The sequence below is a fragment of the Globicephala melas genome, chromosome 20 (genome assembly GCF_963455315.2).
Source record: "Globicephala melas chromosome 20, mGloMel1.2, whole genome shotgun sequence".
Lineage (NCBI taxonomy): Eukaryota > Metazoa > Chordata > Mammalia > Artiodactyla > Delphinidae > Globicephala > Globicephala melas.
In genome coordinates this window covers 7,704,273-7,730,199 of record NC_083333.1, presented here as the reverse complement: position 1 = coordinate 7,730,199, position 25,927 = coordinate 7,704,273, and the positions used below count along the sequence as shown (strand labels likewise).

Below are 25,927 nucleotides of genomic sequence, written 5' to 3'. Positions count from 1 at the left end.
TTCACGTTCAGGTTCAAATTCCTGAGGGAGAGTCTAATTGGCTGAGCCAGGGTTGATTGCCCTGCCTCCTAAATCACCTGCAAGGAGGGAGGGGTGGTCCCCCCACCCCACCCCCAGGGAACTTAGGCTGCTGCTGCCACAAGACGGCAGGGAGAGGAGCGTGAGTCGGGGAGAGTGGGAATCAGGGGAGCAGGGCCAGACCATGGACGGGCTTGGGAGCCACGCTCAGCTGGAGGGACTTCACATTTGTGAGAATTCTTATTTGCAAGCAACAGACACCTGCCTTGACTAATTTAAATAAAAGGCAAATTTATTTAAAAGATACTGGGTCATTCACAGAATCTCCCAGAGGGTTGGGGACTCCACAGGCAGGAACAATGCCCCAACTGAAGCAAAGACACCTCCGGCGGGCACCTCCAGTGTTCCCGCCACAGCCCCCGGCCCCGCTGGCTCTGCTGCTGCTGCCATCCCGGCAAGCGTGGATCCTGCTTGGGCCCCCGCTTATCTGCCTCACTAACTCCTAGCTCAGAAGTCTAGGGCAGCTGTGTCGAGCGGGCAGAGCCCAGGCCCTGGGCCCTGCCGGAGCTGCAAGGGAGGCTGGGAAAGTGAGGGATGGACCTTTTCAGCTTCCACAAGGAGGGAAGCCCTTATTTACAGAAACTGGGAGATCTCCCAAGTACAGGAAGGGGGTTTAGTGGCTGGATGACCGGAAGGCGTGACAGATGTCCACAACATACTATCCTGAAGGTATCTGGGGAGACTGTCAGCTCACGGAGGCCAGGAACTGGGTCTTTTGTCCCCAGAGCCCTCCTGACATGGTGCCTGGCCAGAGGGAAAGGGGTGGAGTAAATATTTACTGAGCTAATGTACTGTCAGCAGGGGAGTGACGTGAGCAGGCTTCATTGGAGGGGCCAGACAGCCCCAACTGTCCAGCTAGAGGCAAGGAGAACTTGGGCAGGGGCTGGGGCAGTGGGTGTGCAGACACTTTTCTGTCGTTGTCTCCACAGACCTCTCCTGTCACTGGGGTGGCTTGATTTCCTACCACACAGAGAGCCTGTTTCATTCTGTCTTCCTCCTCCTCAAACTCCCACCCTCTTCCCTACCTTCGCTCTCAGCTGATGCCCCCACTTACCTCCCGGAGAGAAGAGAAGCCCTCAGAGGCTAACTCATCGTCTCCTCTGTACACACCGTCTTCCGTCCTGTTACAGCGCGGCAGGTGTTCCCTTGGAGCTCTGGGTCTTTGTCTCTTTGGCCCTCTCACTCCTAATGCATCAGTTTTTCTCTCTCTTTCCTCCTGGATCATCCCCAGGAACATGCAAACAGATTCTAGTTTCTTCCATCTTAAAAAACAAACAACCTCCCTGGACCCCACGCCCCTCCAGGTCCTGCCCAGTCTCTCTGCTCCCTTCACAGCCAAGCTTCCCCCAGTGAGTGGCCTCTGGGTGCTCACAGATGTTGTTCCCTGAGTCCCCTGGGAGTGTTGTTTCCTATCCCACTGATGACAGGCTGGGCCCTGTGAGTGACTTTGACCAGCGAAGCATGAGCCCAAGTGATGTGCATCGCTGGAAACGAAAGCCTCGAGAGCCAGTCACTGGCCATGTCCTCTGTCCCCTCTGCCACGAGACCGGCCGGCAGTGTTCTGGGTGGAGACTGAGCTCTCCATCTGGGTCCCTGAGCAGAGCCTCAGCTGCCCGCCTTAGCGAGAACCCACTCTTTGTTGTTGTGAGCCGTGGAGACGCTGGGTCCCTTGTCCCATCAGCGTGCCCTAGCCTGTCCTGACTGATACGGTGCTATCTCCCCTCCTCGCCTCCCATTGACTCTTCATCCCACTCCAGCAAGCCTTCTGCCCCCACCTTTCTACCAGAAGTGAACTTTCCAGCATCACCGATTCCCTCCATGTTGCCAAATCAGCTGGACACTCCTCAATCCTCACGTAAACTCTCAGCCGCTCTCATCACAGCTGATTCCTCCTTCCTCTGGAAACGCTCTTGGCTTCGGTCCCGCCACGCTTCCCGGCTTTCCTCTGACCTCGTCGCCCGTTCCTTCTCCTTTACGTGCCTTCACAGTCCCTGTGTTGCCAGAGGCCTCAATCCTCTATCTTTTCTCTCTCTCTCTCTTTTTTTTTGGCCGCGCCGCGTGTCACACGGAACTTCCTCTACCAGGGGTTGAACCTGAGCCCCCTGCATCGGAAGCGTGGAGTCTTAACCACTGGACCCCCAGGGAAGTCCCGCCTCTATCTTCTTTCTTGACTCTCAGAGGTGACCTCATCTCTTCCCACAGGTTTAAATACCATCCCTATGCCAAGTGTTCTTCTCACCTCGGGGCTCCAGTTTTGAACATCCAGCTTCCAACCAATCATCTCTATAAAGGCTTAGGACTTTGTACGTCCTAAGCGGAGCTCTTTTTGGCCCCTACACCTGTTTCCCTAGGCTCCTCCCATCTTACTGTACCCTTATCCGATGTACCCACCCCGTCTCCCTCGCACTGGTCCATCCGTATGTCCTGTCATTTCTACATCCCACATGTTTCTCAATCTGTCCACTGCTCTCTGTCTCCACGGCCCCTCCCCCTTCTGGACCACCCACATCTCTCATGGATGACAGCCATAGGCCTCCCTTCTTGCTCCCACAAATCCACGCTCCAAAAGCAGTGCACCCAAATCCGACCAAGTTGCTCCTACTTCAGGCTCTTCATTGGCTTCCTGCCAGACACAGAATCAGTTCCAAACTCTTTTTCTTGTTGTTTGGCCGTGCCACATGGCATGCGGGATCTTAGTTCCCCAACCAGGGATCGAACCCACGCCTGCAGTGGAAGTGCGGAGCCCTAACCACTGGACTGCCAGGGAATTCCCAGATCCAGCCTCTTTAAAGCCCTGCAAGGCCTGCCTCCTGCCTTTCTGACCACATCTCATGCCCCTCTCCCTCATCAACACCCAGTCAGTCCTGCCCCAGGGCCTTTGCACCTGCTGTTCCCACTGCCTGCAAAGCTGTTCCTCAGCTCCTTCTTAATCTTTAGGTTTCAACTCAAGTGTCACTGCTCAGAGAGGCCCTCCATTCATCTCACTCTTAACCCCCTCCTGTGTCCCCAGTGCCCACAACCCTGTGTCAGTTTGGGCTTGTGTGGTTGTTTAACTCGTCTCCCCCTAGAATGTAGGCTCCAGGAGGGAAGGAGCCGTGCCCCTTACTGTTGTAGCACCAAGCACGGAGCTGTTTCTCACATGAATGAAAGAACTAGGGGACAGATTCAGAACGGGGATGATCGATACCCTGGATGTGAGCTCTGAAGCCCTTTCACAGACAGCATGGAAGGGGCAGCTGTTCCGGGGACTCGGAACAAGGGCTCCTGGTGAAGAGTGCCTCACCTGCTTCTCAAAGTCTGGGTCCCGTCTTCTGTTTTGTGTCACCCAATGCCAGAGCGTTCAGGGATTGGTAGAGCACTGCCCACCACTCCCTCTCCCTCACAGCCCCCTCAGGGACTCCCTAAGCAGGCATCTCAATAGACACTTGCCCCTGAGGACTGCCCCAACCCCACAGAGGTTCCCAGCCCCACTGGTTACAACGTAGATACCACTTGGGTGTCAGTGGGCCTGTCTGGTTGCAGGTGGGCCCACAGGTTTCTGGGGTTTGAGGGGAGGGACAGTTGGTTCCACAGGGAGGAGGCAGAGCCCAGAACCTTCTCAAAAGCTCCGGGAAGGTCTGGCTCTCAGAGGCCCTCACCCTCAGCCTTGGGAGTCTGGGCTGCCACAGCCCGGGTTCTGGGGCCCCCAAACTGAGAAGCAAATTTGAGTAACAGTGGACACATATTATGAGCCCCAGGGGAGCTTCACGAGGTGAAGGTAGAGCTCACATGCCCTGGGCTTTGTGCAGAGAGCTGGCAGCTCCGGGTGTGGGGGGATGGACTGGGAGAGAGGGCCACGTACAAGGGTCAAGACCCCGTCCACACCTGCTAAGCCCTGGGGCAGCCACGGCCTGGCAGGGAACTTGAACTTGAGCTTGAGCTCTGACTCGGTATCTGGTCTATCAGGTCCCGCTGCCAAGCCTCTGGAGTCTGGGAGCACTAGGGTGGGTGGGGCGAAAGCCAGGGTCCACGGGGGAGGGGGTGCAGCAGCCCCCTTTGATGCAGTAGCTGTAACGCAGTCATCAGCCTTGGAAGCACCTCCCCTGCAGCTGAACCTGGTACCGGTTCAAGGCACAGCCTCACTGAGTGCTGCCGACACCCAAGAAGGCAGATGCTCTGACTCCCAGTTCCCGGGCTAAGAAACTGAGGCTGCGGAGCTTTAGTGACCTGCCTGAGCTTGTCCAGCTGATAGGTGCTCCCACTGAGGCTGGTCCCAGGCCCAGGCAGTTCATGGATACAGAGCTGCCTGTGCCGGCCTCTGGTGTCCCCCCACCGCCCCTGCCCATGCAGGGACCCCCGAAGCGAGGAGGTGGTAGATACAGGTAGGCAAAGTATAGGGGAGCCCAGGTTTGCTCCAACAAGGCCCCCTGAGAGCTCGGCCACCCAATTAGCACGGCGTTCCTGGCCAGGCCCGCTCGGGGGACCAGCCGCAGCAGATGAAAGCTGAAAGGTTATTCCAACAAGGGGCCGCCCACTTCCCAGCTGAGGCTGATCCTGGTGGGCAGCAGGGGCTTGGGGTGGGTACATAATTCAGCGTGGCAGGAGGAGAGGGGGAGCTATAGGCAAAGCCAGAGTGGGTGCTGAGATAAGACGGGGATGTCAAGGACGGGTGTGCCTCTCCTTGGAAGAGGGCCCTGACCCCTCTCCAGGGTGGAGCTCGGGATGCTCCGGGTGAAAGCATTGGGCGGCCAGCCCCCTTGATGGTCTCCAGACACAAGTGTGTGCTGACATATGCACGTGCATGTATTCAGAGACGTGCACATGGCCATGTACACACACATAGATAAAACACACGTAAATAGATGTGCACAGATCCACATACACACACACAGGCTCTGTCTAGGGCCCGGGCTGCAGGCACAGGGCCTGAGCTGTGGGTGTCTGGAGAACACTCACGCTTCATGCCTGCCTGTTTATTCCCTCCCCATCCTGTGGCCAGAGGTTTTTGGGGGGCTAGGGCACAGTCCTGGTCCCCAGGTAGGGTGACTAACATTTGTTTGGGACTTTCAGATATTAGCACTAAAAATCCTGTGTCCTGGGAACCCCCCGAGTCTCAGGCAAACCTGCTCTGGTCACCTGCCCCAGGCCCCAGGCAGGCCTGGTGTGTATCTTCCCTCCCAGAGCCCTCCTCACCACCTGTCACCTCTCTGCTGGCCAAGGGTCCCTTGGGAGAGAGCCAAGGCTGAGTCTCTACTGTCACCCCAGAGGCCTCTGTACTAATAAGAACCATTATGTTTATTGAGCACCTACTATGAGCCAGGCTCTGGGCCTAGGGTTTTCTTCTTGAGCACCTACTGTATACCAGGCACTGTTCTAGGCCCTGGGGGGACAGCAGGGAACACATCAGACAAAACCATTGTCCTCATGGAGCTGCCCACTCAGTGAGGGGAGACAGAAAATAAACAAGATAAATAAATAAATGAGGTGAATTTATTAGGAGAGAATGAATGTTATGGGGAAAAGTAAAACAAGGAAGGAGCCATTTAAAATAGGCTGCTGGGGGCTTCCCTGGTGGCACAGTGGTTGAGAGTCCGCCTGCCAATGCAGGGGACACGGGTTCGTGCCCCGGTCCGGGAAGATCCCACATGCCGCGGAGCGGCTGGGCCCGTGAGCCATGGCCGCTGGGCCTGCACGTCCGGAGCCTGTGCTCCGCAACGGGAGAGGCCACAGCGGTGAGAGGCCTGCGTACTGCAAAAAAATAAATAAAATAGGCTGCTGGGGAGAATTCCCTAGCGGTCCAGTGGTTATGACTCCGCGCTTCCACTGCTGAGGACTCCAGTTCAATTCCTGATCAGGGAACTAAGATCCCACAAGCCGAGCGGCATGGCCAAAATAAAAATAAAATAAAATAGGCTGCTGGGGAAGGCCTCACTGAGAAGGTGACATGAGGAGGGACCTGAATGATGAGGTGCCCTGCAGGTATCCCGGGAAGTGCTCCGGCCACGAGGGGACAGCACACACATACGCTGGAGCAGGACATGCCTAGCACTGAGAGGACCAGAGGAGGAGGAAAGCCCAGCTCTGCCCTGGCTGGCTTCCTTGTCTCCGGGAAGTGGCCTGTGCTTGGGTGTGGCACGAAGAGACAGTGCTGAGTGGCCTGAGGCGCCAGTCGCTCTGTGAGCACAGCTGGCCTGGCCTGAGGCTGTTAACCAGCCAGCAGAGCTTAAAGAGGAGCATCTGGCAAGGCTGGGGCAGCAGGTGGGCCGGGAGCCGAGCCCAGGGCAGGGGGAGGGCAGGCTGCAGAGGCAGAAGGACTGACCACGTGGCTGACCAGTCTCCACGCCTCAGGGAGCCCCACGGAGCTGCCTGGGGGCTCCTGGGGATGCCAAGCCATCGGGCTGTCCCTGCACAGGCGTAGGGAGGGGCAGGCACCAGGCTCAGGTCTGGGTGAGGCCCAAGACCTTGAGGCCGGGGAGGACTGACCAGCCCTCAGATGAGGCTGCCCCACCTGCCCTGCTCACCAGCTGTGTGGCCTTGGGCGGCCACTCCCCTCTGTGACTCATGTCCTTCTCTGTGAAATGGTGCGGCACCCGTGGGGTGTCATGAGGATCCCACGTAAAGAACCTGGTACTCAGGGCTGGGTCCTGTTTGGTTAGCTCCCTTGCTGCTTCCGGGGTGGGGAAGCTACTGGACCCCTGCCACGCTGGCCATCTGGCCTGGAACAGGAGCAGGGGCCCTGTCGGTTCTGGTCCCAGGAGGGAGCTGTCTGGCCTCCCCAGCCCTGGATGTCCCTCACCCAGCCGAGCTGTAGTTACAGCATCTTAGGGAGCTCTGGTTACTTAGAGGCTGAGAGAGGGCCTGCCACCTGCTTCCCCACCTCAGTACCTTTGCACATGCTGTGCCCTCTGCCTGGAATGCCCTTTCCACACATCCCACCAGGTCCAGCCCCTATCTTATGAATGGGCTGCTGAGTGGACTGGGTGAGGGGCCCGCCCATGCACAGGCTACTCACCCCGGCCCCCACAGGTCCCTGCTCAGCAGATGAGGGGTTTGGGGGTTTGTAGGAAGGAGGACATGAAAACAGTACCTGCTCTCTTTTCCTGCACATCCTTTGTGCTGGCAGGGGAGCCAGAGGACTTTGTGGAGGAGGTGGCACAAGGCAGCAGGTGCCCTCCCCATGCACACGCCTAGATGCCTGCTCCGGGCCTGGCACCTGCTGGACTGCCTGGTGTGGAGACCCCCATCTGCTAGTCCACGAGGACCTGCCAAGTTCATCCCAGGCCCCTCCCCACCCCGGCACTCAGGATACTCCAGGACTCTGGCAGCAAGTGTTGAACGGAGGAGGGAATGAATGAGGCTGCAGAGATGTGTGTGAGCTCATGTGTGGGAGGCCAGGAGGTCTGGGAGCCGCTGAGCAGACAGGTGGATGCCCCTGGAGGAGTGGGGGGAGCAGGGGGAGGAGGGGGCGGCGGAGGAGAACCTGAGAAGTCCGGAATTTGAGTCCCTGCCTCGCTTTCTTCAGCCCCCATCAGGCAGAGCAACCCCTTGCCCCCCCAGAAGGGGGCGAGGAGGCTGATGAGAGGAAGTGCAAGGCTCCTCCATGGAGACTTTTATTCCTGCTAACTTGCAATCTTCAAATGCACAGCAAAGGCACCGATGTCATTGTTAGTACATTAATCAGCAATCAGCAGGTCGGGGCTCCCATGGGCAACACAGAGGGGGCACGGGGGGCACAGGAGGAACCGTGGCGATGCAGTGCAGAGCCTGCCTGGGAAGAAACGGGCAGGGTGATGGTCCACGGCCAGGGCACCCGCTGGCTCAGGCAGGGGTGCCAGAGGCAGGTGGGATTGGCTGGGAGAGCTGGTCCAGGGCCGGCCTGGAAGATGGGACCAGCTTCCAGAGTGGAGAAGCAGACTCAGGTGAGACCCACCCCAGTGCCCAGTGGGAGGGGGCAGGGGTACCTGCAAGGGCGGTTCCCCTGGCCCAGGTCCCCTGGCATCTGGATGGTACTGGAGGATGGAGAGCAGCTCTAAGCATCGGCTGGGGTCCCTGCCTTCTCCTGGGCCCCTCTCAGAGGAACAACAGCACAGTGGCTCCTGTCCTGGGTGCCACCTTTACACCACCCGCCCCCGCCCCCGATATCTGACCCCTCCCACCTGCCAAAGTGTGTTCATACGCCAGCTGCTAAGCCCACGCCTAGATTTTTGTACACTTGGCTTTTACCCAAACCATGGTCTTCGCCTGTTTTCCCCTGTGCCCCAGCACCCCTGGGGGCACCTGCCTGAGGGAGGGGTGTGGCTCTTTGTGGAGCCCCTCCCTCCCCGCCCCGCCTCTCTGGGGACCGCTTCAGAGAATCCCCCCCGGGGCCTTACTGAGACATCCACAGCAGCAGGCAGATGGGCTGTCTGCCCCACCCCAGGTCAGGGGGCGGAAAAAGTCCCGCAGCCCCCACCAGGCAGGGTAGTTCTGCGGATCAGAGGGGTGAGAGCAGAAGCGCTTTGTAAACTCTATAAGCCGCACAGATGTCGGCGGTGTTAGCGCTGAGCCTGCCACGTGAGCGGCTCTCCCTGCCTGACTTAAGGGAAGGGAATGCCTTGTCTTTGCAGGACCCCAGGGGGTGGGGTCTGCTGTGGCCCTGTGGTTCCCACGAATGGCCCCAGCCCTGTCCCCTGCAGCACAGTGAGCACCCTGAACACCCTTGAGCTAGGAGGGGCTCCCTGGGCTCCCTCAGAGTGGCAGGCTGGGGACACCTCCCTGGGGGCAGCCTGGGCAGGGCCGAGGAGCAGAGCAGAGCTGAGCGAGCGAGCGGACAGGGAGGGGCAGGCTCTGAATGGGCAGCCGCTGTGCGCTGGGCCCGCCTCCCAGCCTGGGTGTTGGAGACTCAAGGCAGTGGGCAGGCTCCCCGAGATTCAGCTGGGGTTTGGGGCCCAGGCTCCTAGAGGGTCCTCACTGTCCTGTCTCCTCCTGCGGGCCCGGGGCCCCCTGGCCAGACCTAGGAGAGCAGTGGCGGACTGGAGGTCAGACTCCACGCGGGGAGCGCTGGCATAGCGACCATCTCCGACTCTTGTTACACAGGGGGAAACTGAGGCTGAGGAGGCCCCCGCCCGGGGCCTGGCCTGCAGACTGTCCGATGGTTTCAGTGACTGAAGCAGGGCAGGGGCCACACAGAGCGTGGCCCAGCCCAGAAAGGGACCTCACAGCTGCTCTGCCACCGCCACCATTGCCCAGGTCATAACTGCTCTGGAATCGCAACCAAACACAATTATGCAAAAACCGAATCATGTGCGATGATTTTTATGTGTTGGCAACGTTCGGTCAAAGCCGGGTGATTATAGGGGGACGGGAAGCAGCTGTTACTCTCTGGGAGCCCGTAACTCCCAACAGCTGGGAGCTGTCACTTTTTTATGATGCCATTTCTGTGAGGAAAGAGGGAGTGGCAGTCGTGGTGAGGTCCACCTGAGCCCAGGCAGACGGCTGGGGTGGCGGCCGGCCTGAGGCTGGGAGCGGGGCTGGCCCGAGAGTGGCCAGGAGGGGCCAGGAGGTTCTCTCGTTGAACATGCTCTGGGCACAGCTGGCAGCAGGAAGAATCAGTCGCACTGTCTCAGGCCCTCGGCTCTCCCCAGAGGCCTGGCTGGCCAAGCTAGAAGGGAAGGATCGGGACCCCAACCCGGGCAGAGACGAGATGGCTGCCCGGCCCTGCAGGGTGGGGATCTACCGGCCTGGAGCCCGTCCCCCCAACACTGGCACACCTGCCAGGCTGCCTGGGGCAGCTGCGACCCTGGAGAAAGGCAGGTAATGATGATCGTGCATAATGAGGCTGCTTCGATAATGAGCACGGGGCTATTATCCAACCACGGGCTGGACACATCGAAAATAAATTATTTTAAGGATCCATTAACAAGTGCCTAATTATTGCGCAATTAGAGGGAAGCTACAGAGGAAATGCTCGGGACAATCGCTAGGCAGGGCCTGACTGGCAGCCACAGCCTGGGATCTCCAGCGAGGCAGGGAGAGGGGAGGGGCTGGAAGGCAGACCCCGGTGGGGGGCAGCCTCATTCTGGCTGCTCCTTGGACCCCAGAACTATCAGCCCTGGTGCCTCCCCCAGTCCATCACACACACATACGTCCTTTGTGAGGGACGACTACTACTATTTAGAAATGAGGAAACTGAGGCACGGGGGTAGTGCCTACATGAGGACATGGAATGCACTGTAAGTGAGAAATCTTTCAAGATAAACTTCGGTGTCACGCATGCATGCTTTGTTATTGGGAATAATTTAAATAAAAAGACTCTTCAGGAGTCCATACGAGATATTTACTTTGTTAGAACAGGACTTTGCACCACTATCTGTTCAGGCAGATCAAAGCAAGTAAGTGGCAGAGCTTGGACAGGAGCCCGAAGCTAGCTGCTGCGTCCGTGGGTTGTGACCCCAATCCTACCAGGGTTGACAGAGCCTAAGGGGGTGGGGCTCAGAAGCTATGGGCGGGGCTAGGGGTTTGCTGGGTGGGGCTAAGGAAGTATGCCGGGTGCCGTGGGATCAGAGCCTCTACCCCAACCCATCTCATAGCCCAGGCTGGGATAGAACCCCCAGTAGAGGTGGGGCACCAGGGCGTGGGGAGCCATCAAGAGCCAGGACCTCGGGGGGCTATGACTCCAGACCGCTGAGCGCAGCAAAGACGAGGACAGAGCCCCAGCGGCCTAGGAGGGTCATGTGCCCATCGAGCCCGGGGCCCAGAGTGTCTCCCACCTCCCGGGCAGCCCCTGACCTGGCTGTGCTCTCTCTCCCCGCCAGGGTGCTGTGTGGAACTGCTGCTGCTGCTGCTGGCCGGGGAGCTGCCCCTGGGCGGCGGCTGCCCGCGGGACTGCGTGTGCTACCCCGCACCCATGACGGTCAGCTGCCAGGCGCACAACTTCGTCGCCATCCCCGAGGGCATCCCGGAGGACAGCGAGCGCGTCTTCCTGCAGAACAACCGCATCAGCCTCCTGCAGCAGGGCCACTTCAGCCCCTCCATGGTCACCCTGTGGATCTACTCCAACAACATCACCTTCATCGACCCCAACACCTTCCAGGGCTTCGTGCACCTGGAGGAGCTGGACCTCGGCGACAACCGGCAGCTGCGGACGCTGGCGCCCGAGACCTTCCAGGGCCTGGTGAAGCTCCACGCCCTCTACCTCTATAAGTGTGGGCTCAGTGCCCTGCCGGCCGGCATCTTCGGCGGCCTGCACAGCCTGCAGTACCTCTACCTGCAGGACAACCGCATCGAGTACCTCCAGGACGACATCTTTGTGGACCTGGCCAACCTCAGCCACCTGTTTCTCCACGGCAACAAGCTGTGGAGCCTAGGCCAGGACACCTTCCGGGGCCTGGTGAACCTGGACCGGCTGCTGCTGCACGAGAACCAGCTGCAGTGGGTCCATCACAGGGCTTTCCACGACCTCCGCAGGCTGACCACCCTCTTCCTCTTCAACAACAGTCTCTCCGAGCTGCCGGGCGACTGCCTGGCACCCCTGGGAGCCCTGGAGTTCCTCCGCCTCAACGGCAACGCCTGGGACTGTGGCTGCCGGGCGCGCTCCCTGTGGGAATGGCTGCAAAGGTTCCGTGGCTCCAGCTCCGCTGTCCCTTGCGTGTCCCCTGAGCCTCTGCATGGCCAGGACCTGAAGCTGCTGAGGGCCGAGGACTTCCGGAACTGCACGGGGCCGGCGTCCCCGCACCAGATCAAGTCGCACACGCTCACCACCACCGACAGGGCCACCCGCAAGGAACACCACCCACCCCGTGGCCCCGCCAGGGACAAGGACCACCCGCACGGCCATCTGCCTGGCTCTCGGTCGGGCTACAAGAAGCTGGGCAAGAACTGCACCAGCCACAGGAATCGCAACCAGGTCTCGAAGGCGGGCACCCGGAAGCAGGCCCACGAGCTGCAGGACTATGCCCCTGACTACCAGCACAAGTTCAGCTTTGACATCATGCCCACGGCACGGCCCAAGAGGAAGGGCAAGTGTGCCCGCAGGACCCCCATCCGTGCCCCCAGCGGGGTGCAGCAGGCCTCCTCGGGCAGTTCCCTGAGGGCCTCGCTCCTGGCCTGGGTACTGGGGCTGGTGGTCACTCTTCGCTGAGGACGCAGGGCACCAGCACCCAGCACTGCCACATGTCCACCAAGGAACAGGATTTCTTTTCTTTTTTTACAAGTGGAGGATCTGCTGGGTTTCAGGCAAAGGCTGGTAGAGGCTTCAGCTGCTGTCTGGGCCCTGCCCGGTGGATTATAAACCCAAAGTGTACAGCCCCAAGCGGGAGGGGATTCGTTCATCCCACCCAGCTGTCCCAGCCAGCCCCCGGCCGAGCACCGATGGACAGCATCCACCCAGCAAGGCAGTTAAAGCCGCAGAGCGAATCCTTCATTAGCAACGATGGGACAGTGCCCCACGGGAGCTGGGCTGTGTGGAATCCTGGTCATTTGGAGAGGTCTGAAGGGCTCCCGCCACTTCCGGAGGAAGCAGGACTCAGAGAACAGACAAGGGTCACCAAAGAGGCTGGGTCCGCAGCTGTCTGGGAGCACGTGAGCAGGTGGCACTTTGGCTCTTGCCTGAGGCCACTTAGTCACCCTGCCCTGAATCCAACCATGTGCCACCTTCAGTCCCTCCCTCGGGGGTAACGCCTCTCATTCCTGATGTCTCAGGCAACCCTGGCAGACCCAGGCCCAGCTGCTGGGCTCCAAGAACCAATTACCAAAGGAAAGATCATCAGAGGCTGAAATTTAGAACTTCATCGTGTGCAATGAGGTTCTCACAGGAGGTGCAGTTTTATAACTATGTCCACTTTATATATATATATATATATACATATATATATATATATACACACACACACACACCCTCTACGTATATATATATACACACAAATGCACAGGCCCTCGCCCTACTCCCTTACCAAACTGTATGTCTTATCATGTTTATAAACTGTACGGAAAACTATATCTGCTGAACTAAGGATTGTATTGGTGATTTCTAGCAAGAAAGGAGTTCTAGGATTTTTGTCTAGAATCCCAACCTGGCAACAGTAGTCCCCATGTAACCTGGGCTTGCCAGGGCCTGGGGCAAAGGGGCAGTGTGGGGGGGGGGTGTTGTCAGGGAGAAGAGGAGGCAGCATGAATCACTTCAGGGGACCAATCTTCTTAGATACGTGGAGCATCACCATGTTTTTATATGCAGCACAAGCCCGTCTGCCACCCCGGAGCACCCAGTCACTCCCAACATAGCAGCTGTCGGCATCAGGGTGAGAAGGCAGAAGCAGCTTGTTGGACATCGGGGGGCTAGGCCCTGGGGATGGGCTGGAAGGAGAAGGGGAAGGAAGGGGCTTTGGGTTTCTGAGGCCGGCGGGCGAGGCAGTATCCACAGTGTTAGTCCAACAGGCTGGGCAGTGTCGTCAGCCTAGTGTTTTGCCAGCCACAGTCTGGACGGGCCAGGGATGCTCTGGGCATGAGCCCAGGCCTCCAGCGCGGCTCAGCTGCTGAATTTTTCCTTGAGGCTCTTTGATGGGCATCCCAGCAAGGGTCCTGTGTAGGGCGGCAGGAGGGAAAGCATCAGGTGGCCTTAGCAGAAGGGGAACAAAGAGGGCATTTCAAGAACCATCTCAGGCACTTCTGCATTACGGAGGCCCCGTCCCTCCTGGACCCTCTGAAGTTGCCCCGGGGACGGGCAGAGGTCAGGGGGTGGCCAGACTCAGGGGTCAGGAGTGGGGACGTGCAGGGAACGGAGCACGCAAACTCAGACAGGGGAGAGGAGCTCAAGTCAAAGTCAGCCATGCTGCCGGCTGGTGTCCGTGCGGGCACAATCCTTTTTGGCTTTGCACAAACCCAAATTCCCCACCAGAGAGAATGTGTGTCAGGAGTGAGAAACACTGAATCCAATTAAGAGAGAAAAATAATAATAAAAAAAATTCTCTTGGACAAGAACCCTGTTTCTCATTTCCCAACCCCGAATTCCTGAAGGCGTGGCAGATCCTGGGCTTTTATGGGGTGGGCGAGCCTGGCTGGGTGCAGCTCTGAGGACACAAGCACGTTTGTTGGTGGGAGGAGCTGTTTGGAGCAGGGGCACACTGACTCACTGGGACACGTGTGTGTGCGCGAACACACACACACACACACACACACACACACACACACACACATTCTCGGTTCCATGGTTCTTCCCTCACCGGCACAGGACATGACTCACTTCCCACATGCTGGCTGCACTGGGTCAGCACCATCTCTGTGGCTGTCTCCGGAGCGGTCTGGCCCTGGATCATTCCCGGCCTGTTCCCAAGATCGTCACAGCAGTAGCTGAGCTAATGATTCTTAAGGGGGCTCGGGGGCGGCTGGAAGGGACCTGGGTTCCTAGGGCCCAGAGGGGATTCCAGGAAGCTGGGGCCCGACCCATGTAGCAGTGGACATGGATGGGGTCTGGAGGCTGCACCCGCCTCTCTGGCTTTGGAGACAGGAGAGGGTTCCCCAGGTAGAGGAAAGAGGCTGTTTCCAGGCCTGGACACAGCCTCCTCAGTACAAGGCTGGAAATGTACGCTAAAGGGAGTCCGGTGACGGCAGAACAAATTGTCTTTGGCCTGCGTTTGACCCCAGTGGTCTGTCTGCTCTTACCCAGGCCTGTGCCAGGGCCTAGCTGTCCCTTTAGAACCCAAGGATGTTGTTATGTTGTTGATTTCATTTCCAACTTTAGACAGCACAGCCCTCAGCAGGAAAATCAAGGGTCCAAGCACTTTATTAAATTAAAAAAAAAAAGACTTAGAAAGTCCTGTAGTATGGAAGTGAGATGTCAGTACAGAAATGCTAATGTTTGATAAATGATCTGCTTCTGTCAAGCGCAGCACAGTCTCTGGTTGCCGACTGTTATTAGAGGCAAGGCAGCAGGGCCCAGACGCCAGGTGTATTTTAGCAGCTTGCTCCTCTAAGAGGTCGAGGGAATAAAAGCTCTATTGTGGATGACATCACTTGTCACTCAGCAGCTCATATGCTACACAGGCACAATGACAGCGTTGTCTGAGACATCAGAGCAAGTTCACAGGTCGGGAGTTAAGCTAAGGCCTTTCAACTCACCAGACCCATCATCCCTCCTAGGTGGTTCAGGGCAGGGAGGTGTGGTTTCCTGCCTCAGGAGCCCTATCCTCCTCCCAGAGGCTGAGGCCATCCCCCTCGCTCTGTGGTGGGGCCGGCCCCTTTGCCATCTTTGCTCAACACTTCCCCTAGGCCCCGAGAGGCAGCCATCTCCTCATCTTCCTCTCTTACCTCCAGCCACACAGCCCTCCTCTCTGGGGAAGTGGCCTTCAGGAGGGGCTGGGTGACCACCAGTGGTCTCAGCATTTCTCTCCACAAGTTCCTCCCCAGGCCCCAGAGCTTGGCTGGCTCCCTACCCTTCATTCAACAAGCGTTGAACAAGGGTCTACATGTGCGAGCCATCGGCCCAGGCTCTGGGGACCTAAAAGTGAGAAGATGTGGCTCTCCTGAAAGGAGCTCAGAGCCTAGATGTGGAAGCAAGTATGGGATTGGTGAAACCAGGGTGGGATTGGTGTCTCTGTTAGCGCACCCCCCCACTACCATGAGAAACTTGGCCAGGGTGGGGGCAGTCAGGGAGGGCTTCCAGGAGGAGGTGACATGCTGAAGGGTCTCAGAGGATGAGGAGGCAGCCAGAGAAGAGTGTGGGGAGTATTACAGGCAGAGGGCTGGAGGCATGCAATGGCACCACGTTTGGGGTATCTGCAAACAACTGTGAGCTGAGGACTGGGAATGCTGTTTGGGGATGTGTGGGAGGTGAGCCTGGCAAGCGGAAGGCCCAGGAATCCTGCTCGGGGACTTGGATCCTACTCCGAAAGTGGAGGTGTGAGCCCCCCACCTTGGGGCCTCTTCCCTACCCCAAACCCCCAGTCCCTCTCCGAGCACGTGGCCCCCACCCGTGGCATGCTTGCCAACGTTCCCCAACAGTGGATTTCATCATCGAAACTTGCCTCTTCTGCTCAGCCAGATCCTTCCCCCGTGCCAGCACGTTGGAGCGTTCCCTGGAAATCTGCCTGGGCCAGAGTCCCATTCCCAGACACCTGCTGCTTCCAAGCATGGACAGTATCCCACACCCGTTTTGTCTCCTACGCTCCCTTCTTTGCCATCCATGAAGGGATCAACCCACAACGCTTCTCCTTGCTTCCAAGGGGCTGCCCAGACACCCCCTTGGGCACCTCCACATGTGCCCGCCCTGGCAGACCATCAGAACTCCCCCAGACCGCATCTCCCTTTTTTCTCTCCTGCCGGGGCTGTTCATCACCAGGGAACCAAGAATCCCATTTACCAACTGCTTACTTGTCACCTAACTAATCACTCAGCGCTCTGCCACCATGGCAAATGGGGGCTCCAGAAGGCCTGTTGGCAAGTTTGTGGGGGCTGGGGGAACCAGGAAGTCCTCCTGGAGGACAAGCTGCAGGGCAGGGGGTCAGAGAGAACAGATTTGCTGGGAGGGCTCACTGGAGCCAGCTGGGAGCCTCAGGGTCTCGGCAGCTCCCAGCAAATCCTCCCTTGTATTTTCACCACCCAGACTGTCCCCACCAGCCCCTGGCTGGACCCCACCTCTGGGACCCAGCTCCTCAGGGCCCTACTCAACACTGACCTGGAGGATGCTAGCCTTTCTTTGTGTACCTTCTTACATGGATCAGGGGTGAGTGTACCTTTCGATGGGGTCCTGGCCAACATCTACCGTTCAACCTCTTGACCCAACTGTGGTTGCATTCTGACTCACCTCTTCCCAGCCTGGCTCTCTGGCCTAAGTAAGAGTTTAGCCCATCAGCTATTATTCCATCCCATGTCACCAATTCCCCACTCTCAGTTTGTAATGGGCCAATTTTCTTTTACCTTCTGTCTACCTGGAAAATTTCTCAAGAACCTTCGGGCGTTAAAATATCCTTTACAGCTCTCCACTTGATATCTCTTTCTGCTCCTCTAATTGTCCCTTTTAACTCACTGTGCTTTCAGTATAAATCTCCCACTCTCCCCCTTTGCAGGCTGTTAATAAATACAAGCTCTAAAAAATATATACGTAAACATCTATTGTTGGCTAAATAACTCACAGCGCAGCCAAAAAGCCAGGAAGAAAGGGAGGCTCAGAGTGAGACGTGCCCAGCTATGCTTGCGCTCAGGCTGTCCTTGCCTATCTCTTTTAAGAGGACTGCTGGGGCCTTCCCTGGTGGCGCAGCGGTTGACAATCTGCCTGCTAATGCAGGGGACACGGGTTCGAGCCCTGGTCTGGGAGGATCCCACATGCCACGGAGCAGCTGGGCCTGTGAGCCACAACTACTGAGCCTGCGCTTTGCAACAAGAGAGGCCGCGATAGTAAGAGGCCCGCGCACCGCGATGAAGAGTGGCCCCCGTTTGCCACAACTAGAGAAAGCCCTCACACAGAAACGGAGACCCAACACAGTAAAAAAAAAAAAAAAGAGGACTGCTGGAATCAGGGTGGATTATGGTCCTAAAAAGTCCACTGGGTGAAGGAACTGAGGATGCCCCAAGGGAGAAAGAGAAGCAGAGAGTAGCCATGAGGCTGTGTTGACAGGCTGTGCTGCTCCAAGAGCAATGCGGGAGGGGTGAGGACAAAAGGGACACGTGCGGGCAGCAGTGGCTAATTGCAGTGGTATTTCAGTGAGCTGACCCACAAGGCCCCTTCCCTCCAAGAGAAGTGGGTCAGCCTCCTCCAAGGTACGCCACCGGCCTGCGCGGATGTGGCCTGCCCTCCATCTCTCTGCTTTCAGCTCTTATGGCTCACTAGAGCTCTTCGTTTCTAAGCACCAGGAGGGTAGGGATGGCTGTGCCTTTCGTGTCACCGATTCCCATGTGGCAGCGTGCACACTAATGGCGTGTCTGAATGGCAGAATTTGACACTGCTGCTGCAGAACGGGCTCGGGTCACGGTGCTTTCCAAACCGGCTGAGGCTCCGCGCCACCTCCACCTCCTTCACCCAGGCATCTCTGGGAGCCCCTGCCAACCACAGCTTCTGCTGCTTCCTCTCAGAAGAGAGAGGAAGTGAGAGATGTATTAAACTCTTCAATCTCTGTAAGTACCATTTCCCAGGAGACAGACTCTAAAGAAGAAGGAAACACAAGTGCTCAGGACCTAAACAGGTGGGAGGCCTCCGAGGCAACCGGCTCCATATCACCAACCCCCCAGCTTCAGGGACGGTCATGGGCGAGAGAATGATGCCGTCCAGAACCCCCCAGCTTCAGGGACGGTCATGGGCGAGAGGACGATGCTGTCCAGAACCCCCCAGCTTCAGGGACGGTCATGGGCGAGAGAGTGATGCCCTCCAAAACCCCCCAGCTTCAGGGACGGTCATGGGCGAGAGAACGATGCCGTCCAAAACCCCCCAGCTTCAGGGACGGTCATGGGCGAGAGAACGATGCCGTCCAAAACCCCCCAGCTTCAGGGACGGTCATGGGCGAGAGAATGATGCCCTCCAAGTGGCAGCTGCTGGCCGGAGATTGAGATGTGACAGCATCCAGGTGGCCACGCTCTGCTCCAGCCAGAGAGAGGTGCAAGGGACGACCACCGTATAAGACATTTTCAGGGACGAGGGCCAGCAGGACAAACCCACAGAGGGAACCACGGTGTGGGACGGGGTCAGGTGTGGACCGGTGGAGTCTGAGCAAAGACCCCAGAGGGCGCACACACAGTGTCACTTGCAGAGAGAAAGCACAACCCTACCGGGCAGTCACGCAGCCAGAGTCAAGAGACGGAAAGATTCAGACAGACAGGAGGGTGCGATCAGGAGAAAACCATTTTGCACTCACACGTCACTCAGGCGCCATGTCCTGTCACTGTCCCTCATGCAACCGAGCGTGGGACATTCATGCTGTCCCCAGATTTGACACCCACCACGTGCATGGCCCTGGACAGGTGACATCCCATCGACGAGGAACTTACCTTCCGGCCAAGAGCAGCCCCCTTTATTTCATTACAAGGGGGGTGGTCAAGAGCTGGGTGGAGGTGTCTGTCACGCAAATGCCTCCCCACCCCCCGGCCAGGGAGAATAGAGGGTGGGGTGAGTCCCCCGCTCCCCGCACGCTGGTGCACCCTTCAGGGACCAGCAGGCCTGTGATGAGGGGCAGAATCTGGTCTGAGCCCTGGGCAGCGGTGTTTCCCACTGAGCCTTGATCCTGAAGGAGTTTGTCTGCCTACCAGTGCTGTGGAGGCTCCAGGGGCCCCGAGCCCTTAAACCCCTGGACTCTGTGCCCTTGGGCATGTGGCAGGTTCCTCTCCGCATTGGCATTCTCCCCACACGCTCGGGGTCACAGAGGTCTCCAAGGTGTTTTTATTCTTCTTCCCGACGTCTAAGCCTCAGAGGCCCGAGGTCCCTGACCCCTCATCTCACCTGCCACCCGGAAAGTCTCTCACTGTTTTATCTGTGGCATTTAAAGTGCCACTGAGTGTCTGGCACTTTGCAAGTCTAAGGTACAGGCTCTTCTGAATTTCCACGCCAGCCTCCTTTCCAGATGCTACCCCAGGCTCACCTCCTCACCTGTGTCTCTGCCGGCTGTGACACGTGGTCATCAGGAAGGAGGCTCACGCCACCCTGGGGGGCCCCACTTTGCTCTCAGCTCTGTGCCCACAGAGGCAGGCAAGGCGGAGACTGGGTATTCTGGGTGGAGGTTGCTGTAGGAGCAGCTGCAGTGAACTCCACACCTCCAAGCTGTCCCCTAAGCAGCTGGACCTGTCCTGCAGCGGCCCTTCCCCAACCCCCCTCCACCGTCGCAGACCAGACGAACGTCCCTCCCGGCCTCGCAGGTGATGCACGCCGGGGAAGTTCCTGCGATCACTCGTGCTGCCTTACTAGCTCCTCTCTCCTCCCCCAGTGACCGCACACTGGGCCCAGAGCTGGCCTCAGCCTCCCCAGCGGCCCCTGGCCACCGTCAGAAGTGGCCTCCTCTGGCCCTCGCCCCCTTGGGCTTCTCGCTCAGGGACAGCTCCATCTCTCAGAGCTGCTGACCCACTGCAGCCCCTGAGACCGGCTCCAGCAAGGCCGTAGCCCTGTCTTCTTGGGAATTCCTCCTCATCCATTTTCTCTCCTAAGACCAGGGATGAATGAAAATGAAAAAGCAACTTAAGAACTTCCCTGGTGGTCCAGTTAAGACTCTGAATTTCCAATACAGGGGGCATGGGTTCAATCCCTGGTTGGAGAACTAAGATCCCACATGCCGTGTGGCCAAAAAATTTTTTAAATAAATTAAAAAAAATAAAGCAACTTAGAACCGGGTGGCATGAGGTTTTTTAAGCCCCCTCATGGACACGACCTCATAGTTAACTGGGAAGTGTCACCTCCAAGATTTGATCACAATCCCCATTTTACAGATGAAAAAAAATGGGCCTCCTGGTAATTCAAACCCATGCTTTTGAGCCCAAGACTGGGGCTCTTCCCCAACACAGCCCTGACCCCCATCCCACATGACCCAAGTCTAAGAGTGGAACCACCCTGGGGGACTCAACTCTTCCCTCCCACCCCCAGGAATTTCATGCTCAGAAGAACTGATTTGCAGAATCAATCAAAAGGCAGAAACTTTTCCTAGAGGTTCTCTCTGCATTCCTGACCCCTTGAACTTTCCCAAACTAGGTCACTGGGATGGCCAGTGACTGAAGGAGCCAGCAGACCCCTCCCAAGTACAGGGGTGCAGTAACAGAGAAGGCCCATGCTGGCAGGGGAGTTTCTCCAGTTTCTTGACAGCTGTAGCTGGGTCCCCATTTCTAGAAGGATCCCACATAGCGCAGTAGACTCCAGTAGTAAGGGCAGAGAAAGAACACCCAGCCCCATGGTCCTTTCCCCTGCAGGGCACCTCTCACCTTGTGACAGGAAGACCGTGGGTAAGGGCCACTCAAAGTCGACGATCAGACCTGCAAGAACCACGTGGAGGTCCCTATGTACAAACATAAAACAGGTCCCTTCCTAGCTGCCCCCCTCAAGTGGCTGCATTTTTTATAACTTTTTGAGCTTCCAGCATTTAAAAAAAATATTTATTTATTTATCTTGGCTGCACCAGGTCTTAGCTGTGGTACGCAAGAGCTTTGTTTCAGCATGAGGGATCTTTTAGTTGCAGCAGGTAGACTCTTAGTTGCGGCATGCAGGATCTAGTTCCCCAACCAGGGATCGAACCCGGGCCCCCTGCTTTTGGGAGCTCGGATTCTTACCCACTGGACCACCAGGGAAGTCCCTCAACATTTCTGATAATTGATTTTTGGTCTCACCTCAGAGCTTTTCGTGGACTTTGGGACTGTTCTGGAAATTTGTATTTTCTTTTCATTGTTTTTTGTTCATTTGGGAAATTAACTTAAAATCATCATCATCATTTTCGATCAAATATGCCTGCTTTGCTTGTTTGGAATATTTTCATGAATTTTTAAATTTTGGTTCCAATTTTAAATGGCCTAATAGCAAATTGGCTAAAACGTGAACAGGCAGTCACTAGCTCATGTATTAATTTATCCTAGGTGATATTATAACTTTTTATCTTAGTGAAAAATTTTTCCCTTTTTAGAAAACTTTTTATTTGGAAATAATATAGATTCACAGGAAGTTTCCCACTCCCCACCCCTCCAAAAAAGGGTACAGGGACGTCTCGTATGGACTTCATTCAGTGTTCCCCAGTGGTAACATCTTGCATAACTTTAGGTTATTTTTCCTTTTCAATTCTAAATTTATTTTTAGTTCATGCTACTTACTTTAACTATTTAGGTAGAGTTTTCTTATATTTAAACAACTTTGATAAGGAAAAAATAAAGTTTCCAACAGGGACAATGATATAAATGGTCACGCTTTTGCTTGGATGTTTCTGAATGAAACATTAGGATTTTAAGTATAAATTTATCATTGAACTGAGGAAGATGAGAAACGTTTGTCAAGATTCAGGGTTCTGAAGCAGGGTTGGGGGATGAGGGAGTGTGTCCATAAACTGTGCAGAATTCGATGCAAGGGCTTCTGGGAATGTGCAGGTTTCCACAGAGAGGTTTTCATTAGATCCTCAAAAATGTTTAGAACTGCGGGTCTAGACTGGCTAATTAAACTTCAGGTGATCCTTGCTGCACTCCCCACCCTGGCCCAAAGGTGGCGCTCTGCCTTCGAGATGACCATCCTGGCTGTCAGGGCAGCAGGGGCAGAAGATGCGGCCAACGCGGTGGTGGAAATAGTCATTTTGACCAAATTGGCTTTAACTAAATCGTCTACTTCACACAAGGGAAATGGGGTGGGGTGGGGGAGGATTGAGAGACTACCGGACGAAGACGGCAACAGCCTTTCAAGCCCAGGTTCTCTGTCTGCTTCTTCGTTCCAAGAGCTGCGGCAACTGCTCCCAGGAAAGAGCGGGATGAGGACAAAGGAAGCCTGTGATTGTGATTTTACTGATTTGCGATGAAACATTAATGTAGTGAGATTTTCATTAAGCCAAATTTATTCAGTCTAAAGATAATCCTTTCTTCTGAAATCGAGTCCCTGGTTCTGGTTGAGAGATGGTGAGGGGTGTCCTAAGAAGACCCTCCTTTTATGAACTGATGGTATTAGTGCATGGTAGCTGTTGTTTCTCAGTGTCTCTAGTCGGCTACCCCAGGGAGGCCCTCCAAATTCCTTCTGGAATTTTCCTGCTCTGGGGAATGGCAAGACTCTGGGAATGGCGGTTGTGAAGGGGTCAGACAGTGAAGTCCTGGCCTCCCACTCTCCTGGCCTCAACCCCATCCCATTCACGCCAAGAGGTCTGCTTACCTGCTAACCTGCAGCCGCCCCTCCATGCAGACTTCTTCCTCTTCACTACTTGCCTCTCCGTTATTTGCAGACAATTATCTGCAATAATTAGTCAATTACCCCTAAAGACAATTATGCTCTTCCACCAGCAAACATTGATGTTCTTTTCTTGGGTCTTTTAATGAAGCTGATATTAAGGAGGTACTTTATTTACATAGGGTCAAATGGTTCCCTTTGAGGGGGGTTTGGGTTCACATTAAAATTGTAACTGGGGGCTGGGGACTTGGGGCTGACGGTGGGGTAGAAAGGAGTGGGGAGGACTTTTTCTCTTGAAACTAGAAGAGCTGCTTGAAAAGGTAAAGAGCCCAGGGGACCTGGTACAGTGTGCTTCTGCTCTCCCCAAGCTAATGAGATCTAAATGTATCAATGTGATGAGCTCAGCCCTGCAAGTAAAATCATTCAGAAGCACTGCCCTCATGGCTGTGCCTGCCGGGGACTGACCGCAGCTTAAATCTCCGCCCACCCCCCCCCCCACCCCGCCACCCCTGGGGACCTACAGAGCTAATCGCTTCAGGCAGCTTGATTGAAATGTGCTCTTCCTCACCATCAGCTGCTCATAAAAGCTTTATCCTGGGCAAAGGCTGACCCACAATGGATGCGGGCATCTCCCCAGTCAGGACACCCGAGGTGCCGGCGGAGGAAGGATCTGGGCTCACAGAGACAACTCCATTACGGCTATTGTATTAAAAGGGGGACGGGGTTGGGGGGAAACTGCAACTTTATCTCCTTGTAAGTGACCCTCTCTTTATGATTTGGGCCCTACCGGGTGGCTTTTTGTACTTGACTCATCGTGGGCAAAACACCAGCAAGATGCAATTGTTTTCAAAGTTAGAAGAAAACAAACAAACAAACCCTAAAGTCTGCTCCAGCTGCATTGATAAAGAGCTGTTTTCTTCCCGAGCTCTATGGCATGGTGGCTCTCATCTGAAATTTCTTTTTAATCATACCAGGAGTCCCAATTATCATGTTGGGTAATCTTTCAAGTAGAACTGGGAGTTCCGTGACCACAGAGAGCAGAGGAAATATTACGTGTGAAGCCCTTGAGGAACAGGGAAGAGGAGGTAGGCCTGTGTACACATGCGTGTGAATAAGTATGTGTGTGCACCCCGGGTCCCTGAACCCCAGCACTGTAACAGGACCAGAGCAAGTGTATGGAGCATGGCTCTCGGTGCAGGACCCCCACCTTTGCCGTGGGCAAAGCCAGCGTGCAAACACACGGGGTACGTGCCTATACCTACTCTGTCCCCTAAGAATATGGAGCGGGGGTGGGAACGAAGCTCCGTTTACAAGGCAGTGGGCACAGAGTGTGGGGCATCCCTCCGCTCTCCGCGAGAGGGGCCGCACCCCCTGACTCAGCGGGCACCAGGGCCCAGCTCAGACCTGGAACTGCCGGTGACCTACTTTCCTTTGTTGTTGTTTTTGGAAGTGCTGATGTCAATGCAGAATTCAGCAGAGGCTGAGTGAGAAAAAAAGAGACAGAGAAGGGGGGTGGGGAGGAGAAGAAGGGAGAGAATGAAGGGGAGGGATGGAAGAGAAGGGGGAGCGAGACTGCGTCAGACGGCTATAATGGTGGCAGGTCCCTGCAGCAGTGCTAAACACATATTATTACGTCCCCGCAGGGCCTGCCCGATATAGCTGGGATCAGTCTGGGCCCTGCAGTTTCAGGATACGTGAACAGGGCCTAGGATTCCTACTGCTTCCTCTCCCCATTGTGGACATGCAAGGGGCGGAGGAGATGCCTGGGCAGGCATGCCCAGATGTGCTTTCCCTCGGAGAAGGAGCCACACGCTCTCCCCAGGTGCCTGGGTTTGCATCCATCCGCTGAGCCATCGGTGAGACGCGGAGCCCCGGCCACCCTGACGTGTGGGACTCGGGGGAGGCTCTGCACACTGGCCTTTGGGGACCCGCTCCTTGGTAACACACACGGGAGAGCTCCGCCGGCAGCTCGCCTCCTCTCCCTCCCATTCTCAGGAAGCCCAGGAGAGTTGCAGGGCTTGGGGTGAGGAGAGCTCCGGACGGTCCAGTGTGTGGCGGCAGAACTGCGGGAGAATTATTCCAACGAACTCCCCCCTCCGGCATCTGAATCTCATCCCTTCCTCACTGCCTGGCTTTGCCATCCTACAGCCAGGGTTGAACTCCAGGCCGGGATGACAAAGGCATATGCGCTACCCACCCATCTGCAAACCCCAGCTGCCATCCCACGGCCTCTGCACCACTGCTGAGCATCTGACCACCTCTCCCAGGCTAAGCCCTCCCTCGTGGCACCTGGTCAACAGATTCCTAATGAGAAAGCCATTTCAGATCCATATTTTCAGGAAACCCAAGGCCACAAGCCTCGTGATTCCACCTATATACGCATGTTCCCTTCCACGTTTCATCTGTGTGCTAAAGGGACTCCATTCAGGTGGGGCCCGGGGGCTGGGGGGAGGGTCCCCCATCCTCTGCTCTCTCTCGCTTGGACCTTTGGTCCCCAGATGAGCTTGGGCACACGATTAAAATCCTTCTTTCCTGCTCCATAAGCGAATGCATTTTTCAGGTAGAGAAATATACAGAGGAGACAAAGCCCTCACATGCTGAAATTAGCCCCCGAAAAATAGGTTACCTGACAATTACTTGCTTCTAAGTGGAGCATGATCTAGTGGAGGAAGCGCTGGACGGGCTGCTGGGACGGCCGCCTTTGACTCCCAACTTACTGTCTCTTAACCTCTCTCAGTCTCTTGGTTTAGCAGAGGGATAATAATTCTCTCCACCTCCCGCCCTTGGTGGGCTGGTGAAGGCGTAATGAATCAACACCAGGATGACTCCGACGAGGCCAGGTTCAGGTGTAAGTACACAGCATCACCGGCCACCTCTCGAACCTACACCAAGCTGATTTATTTACTTCCCGTGAAAGAGACAACAATCATCATATTTACACTTCGTGCTGCAGCTTTCTGCATTTCCCTCCAGCACCCCTCCCTCTGCTCCCGCTAAGGACTCCATTAAAGACAAGCTGCCTTTCTGCAGAAGACATCTCCTCTCTCCCAGCCTCTCTCTCTCTGGCCTCACAGATCACAACCTTCT

General features: G+C 56.3%; 1 protein-coding gene across 1 annotated transcript in view; it reads left to right on the top strand.

The window, feature by feature from the left end:
• Positions 1 to 14,256, top strand: part of RTN4RL1 (reticulon 4 receptor like 1) — a 67,235-nt gene extending 52,979 nt beyond the window's left edge. Inside the window, exon 2 of the mRNA XM_030861837.2 lies at positions 10,851 to 14,256. Within this exon, the coding sequence (XP_030717697.1) occupies positions 10,851 to 12,175 (1,325 nt within the window). The 3' untranslated portion in view covers positions 12,176 to 14,256. The remainder of the gene's footprint in view (positions 1 to 10,850) is intronic.
• The last annotated feature ends 11,671 nt before the right edge of the window (positions 14,257 to 25,927 follow it).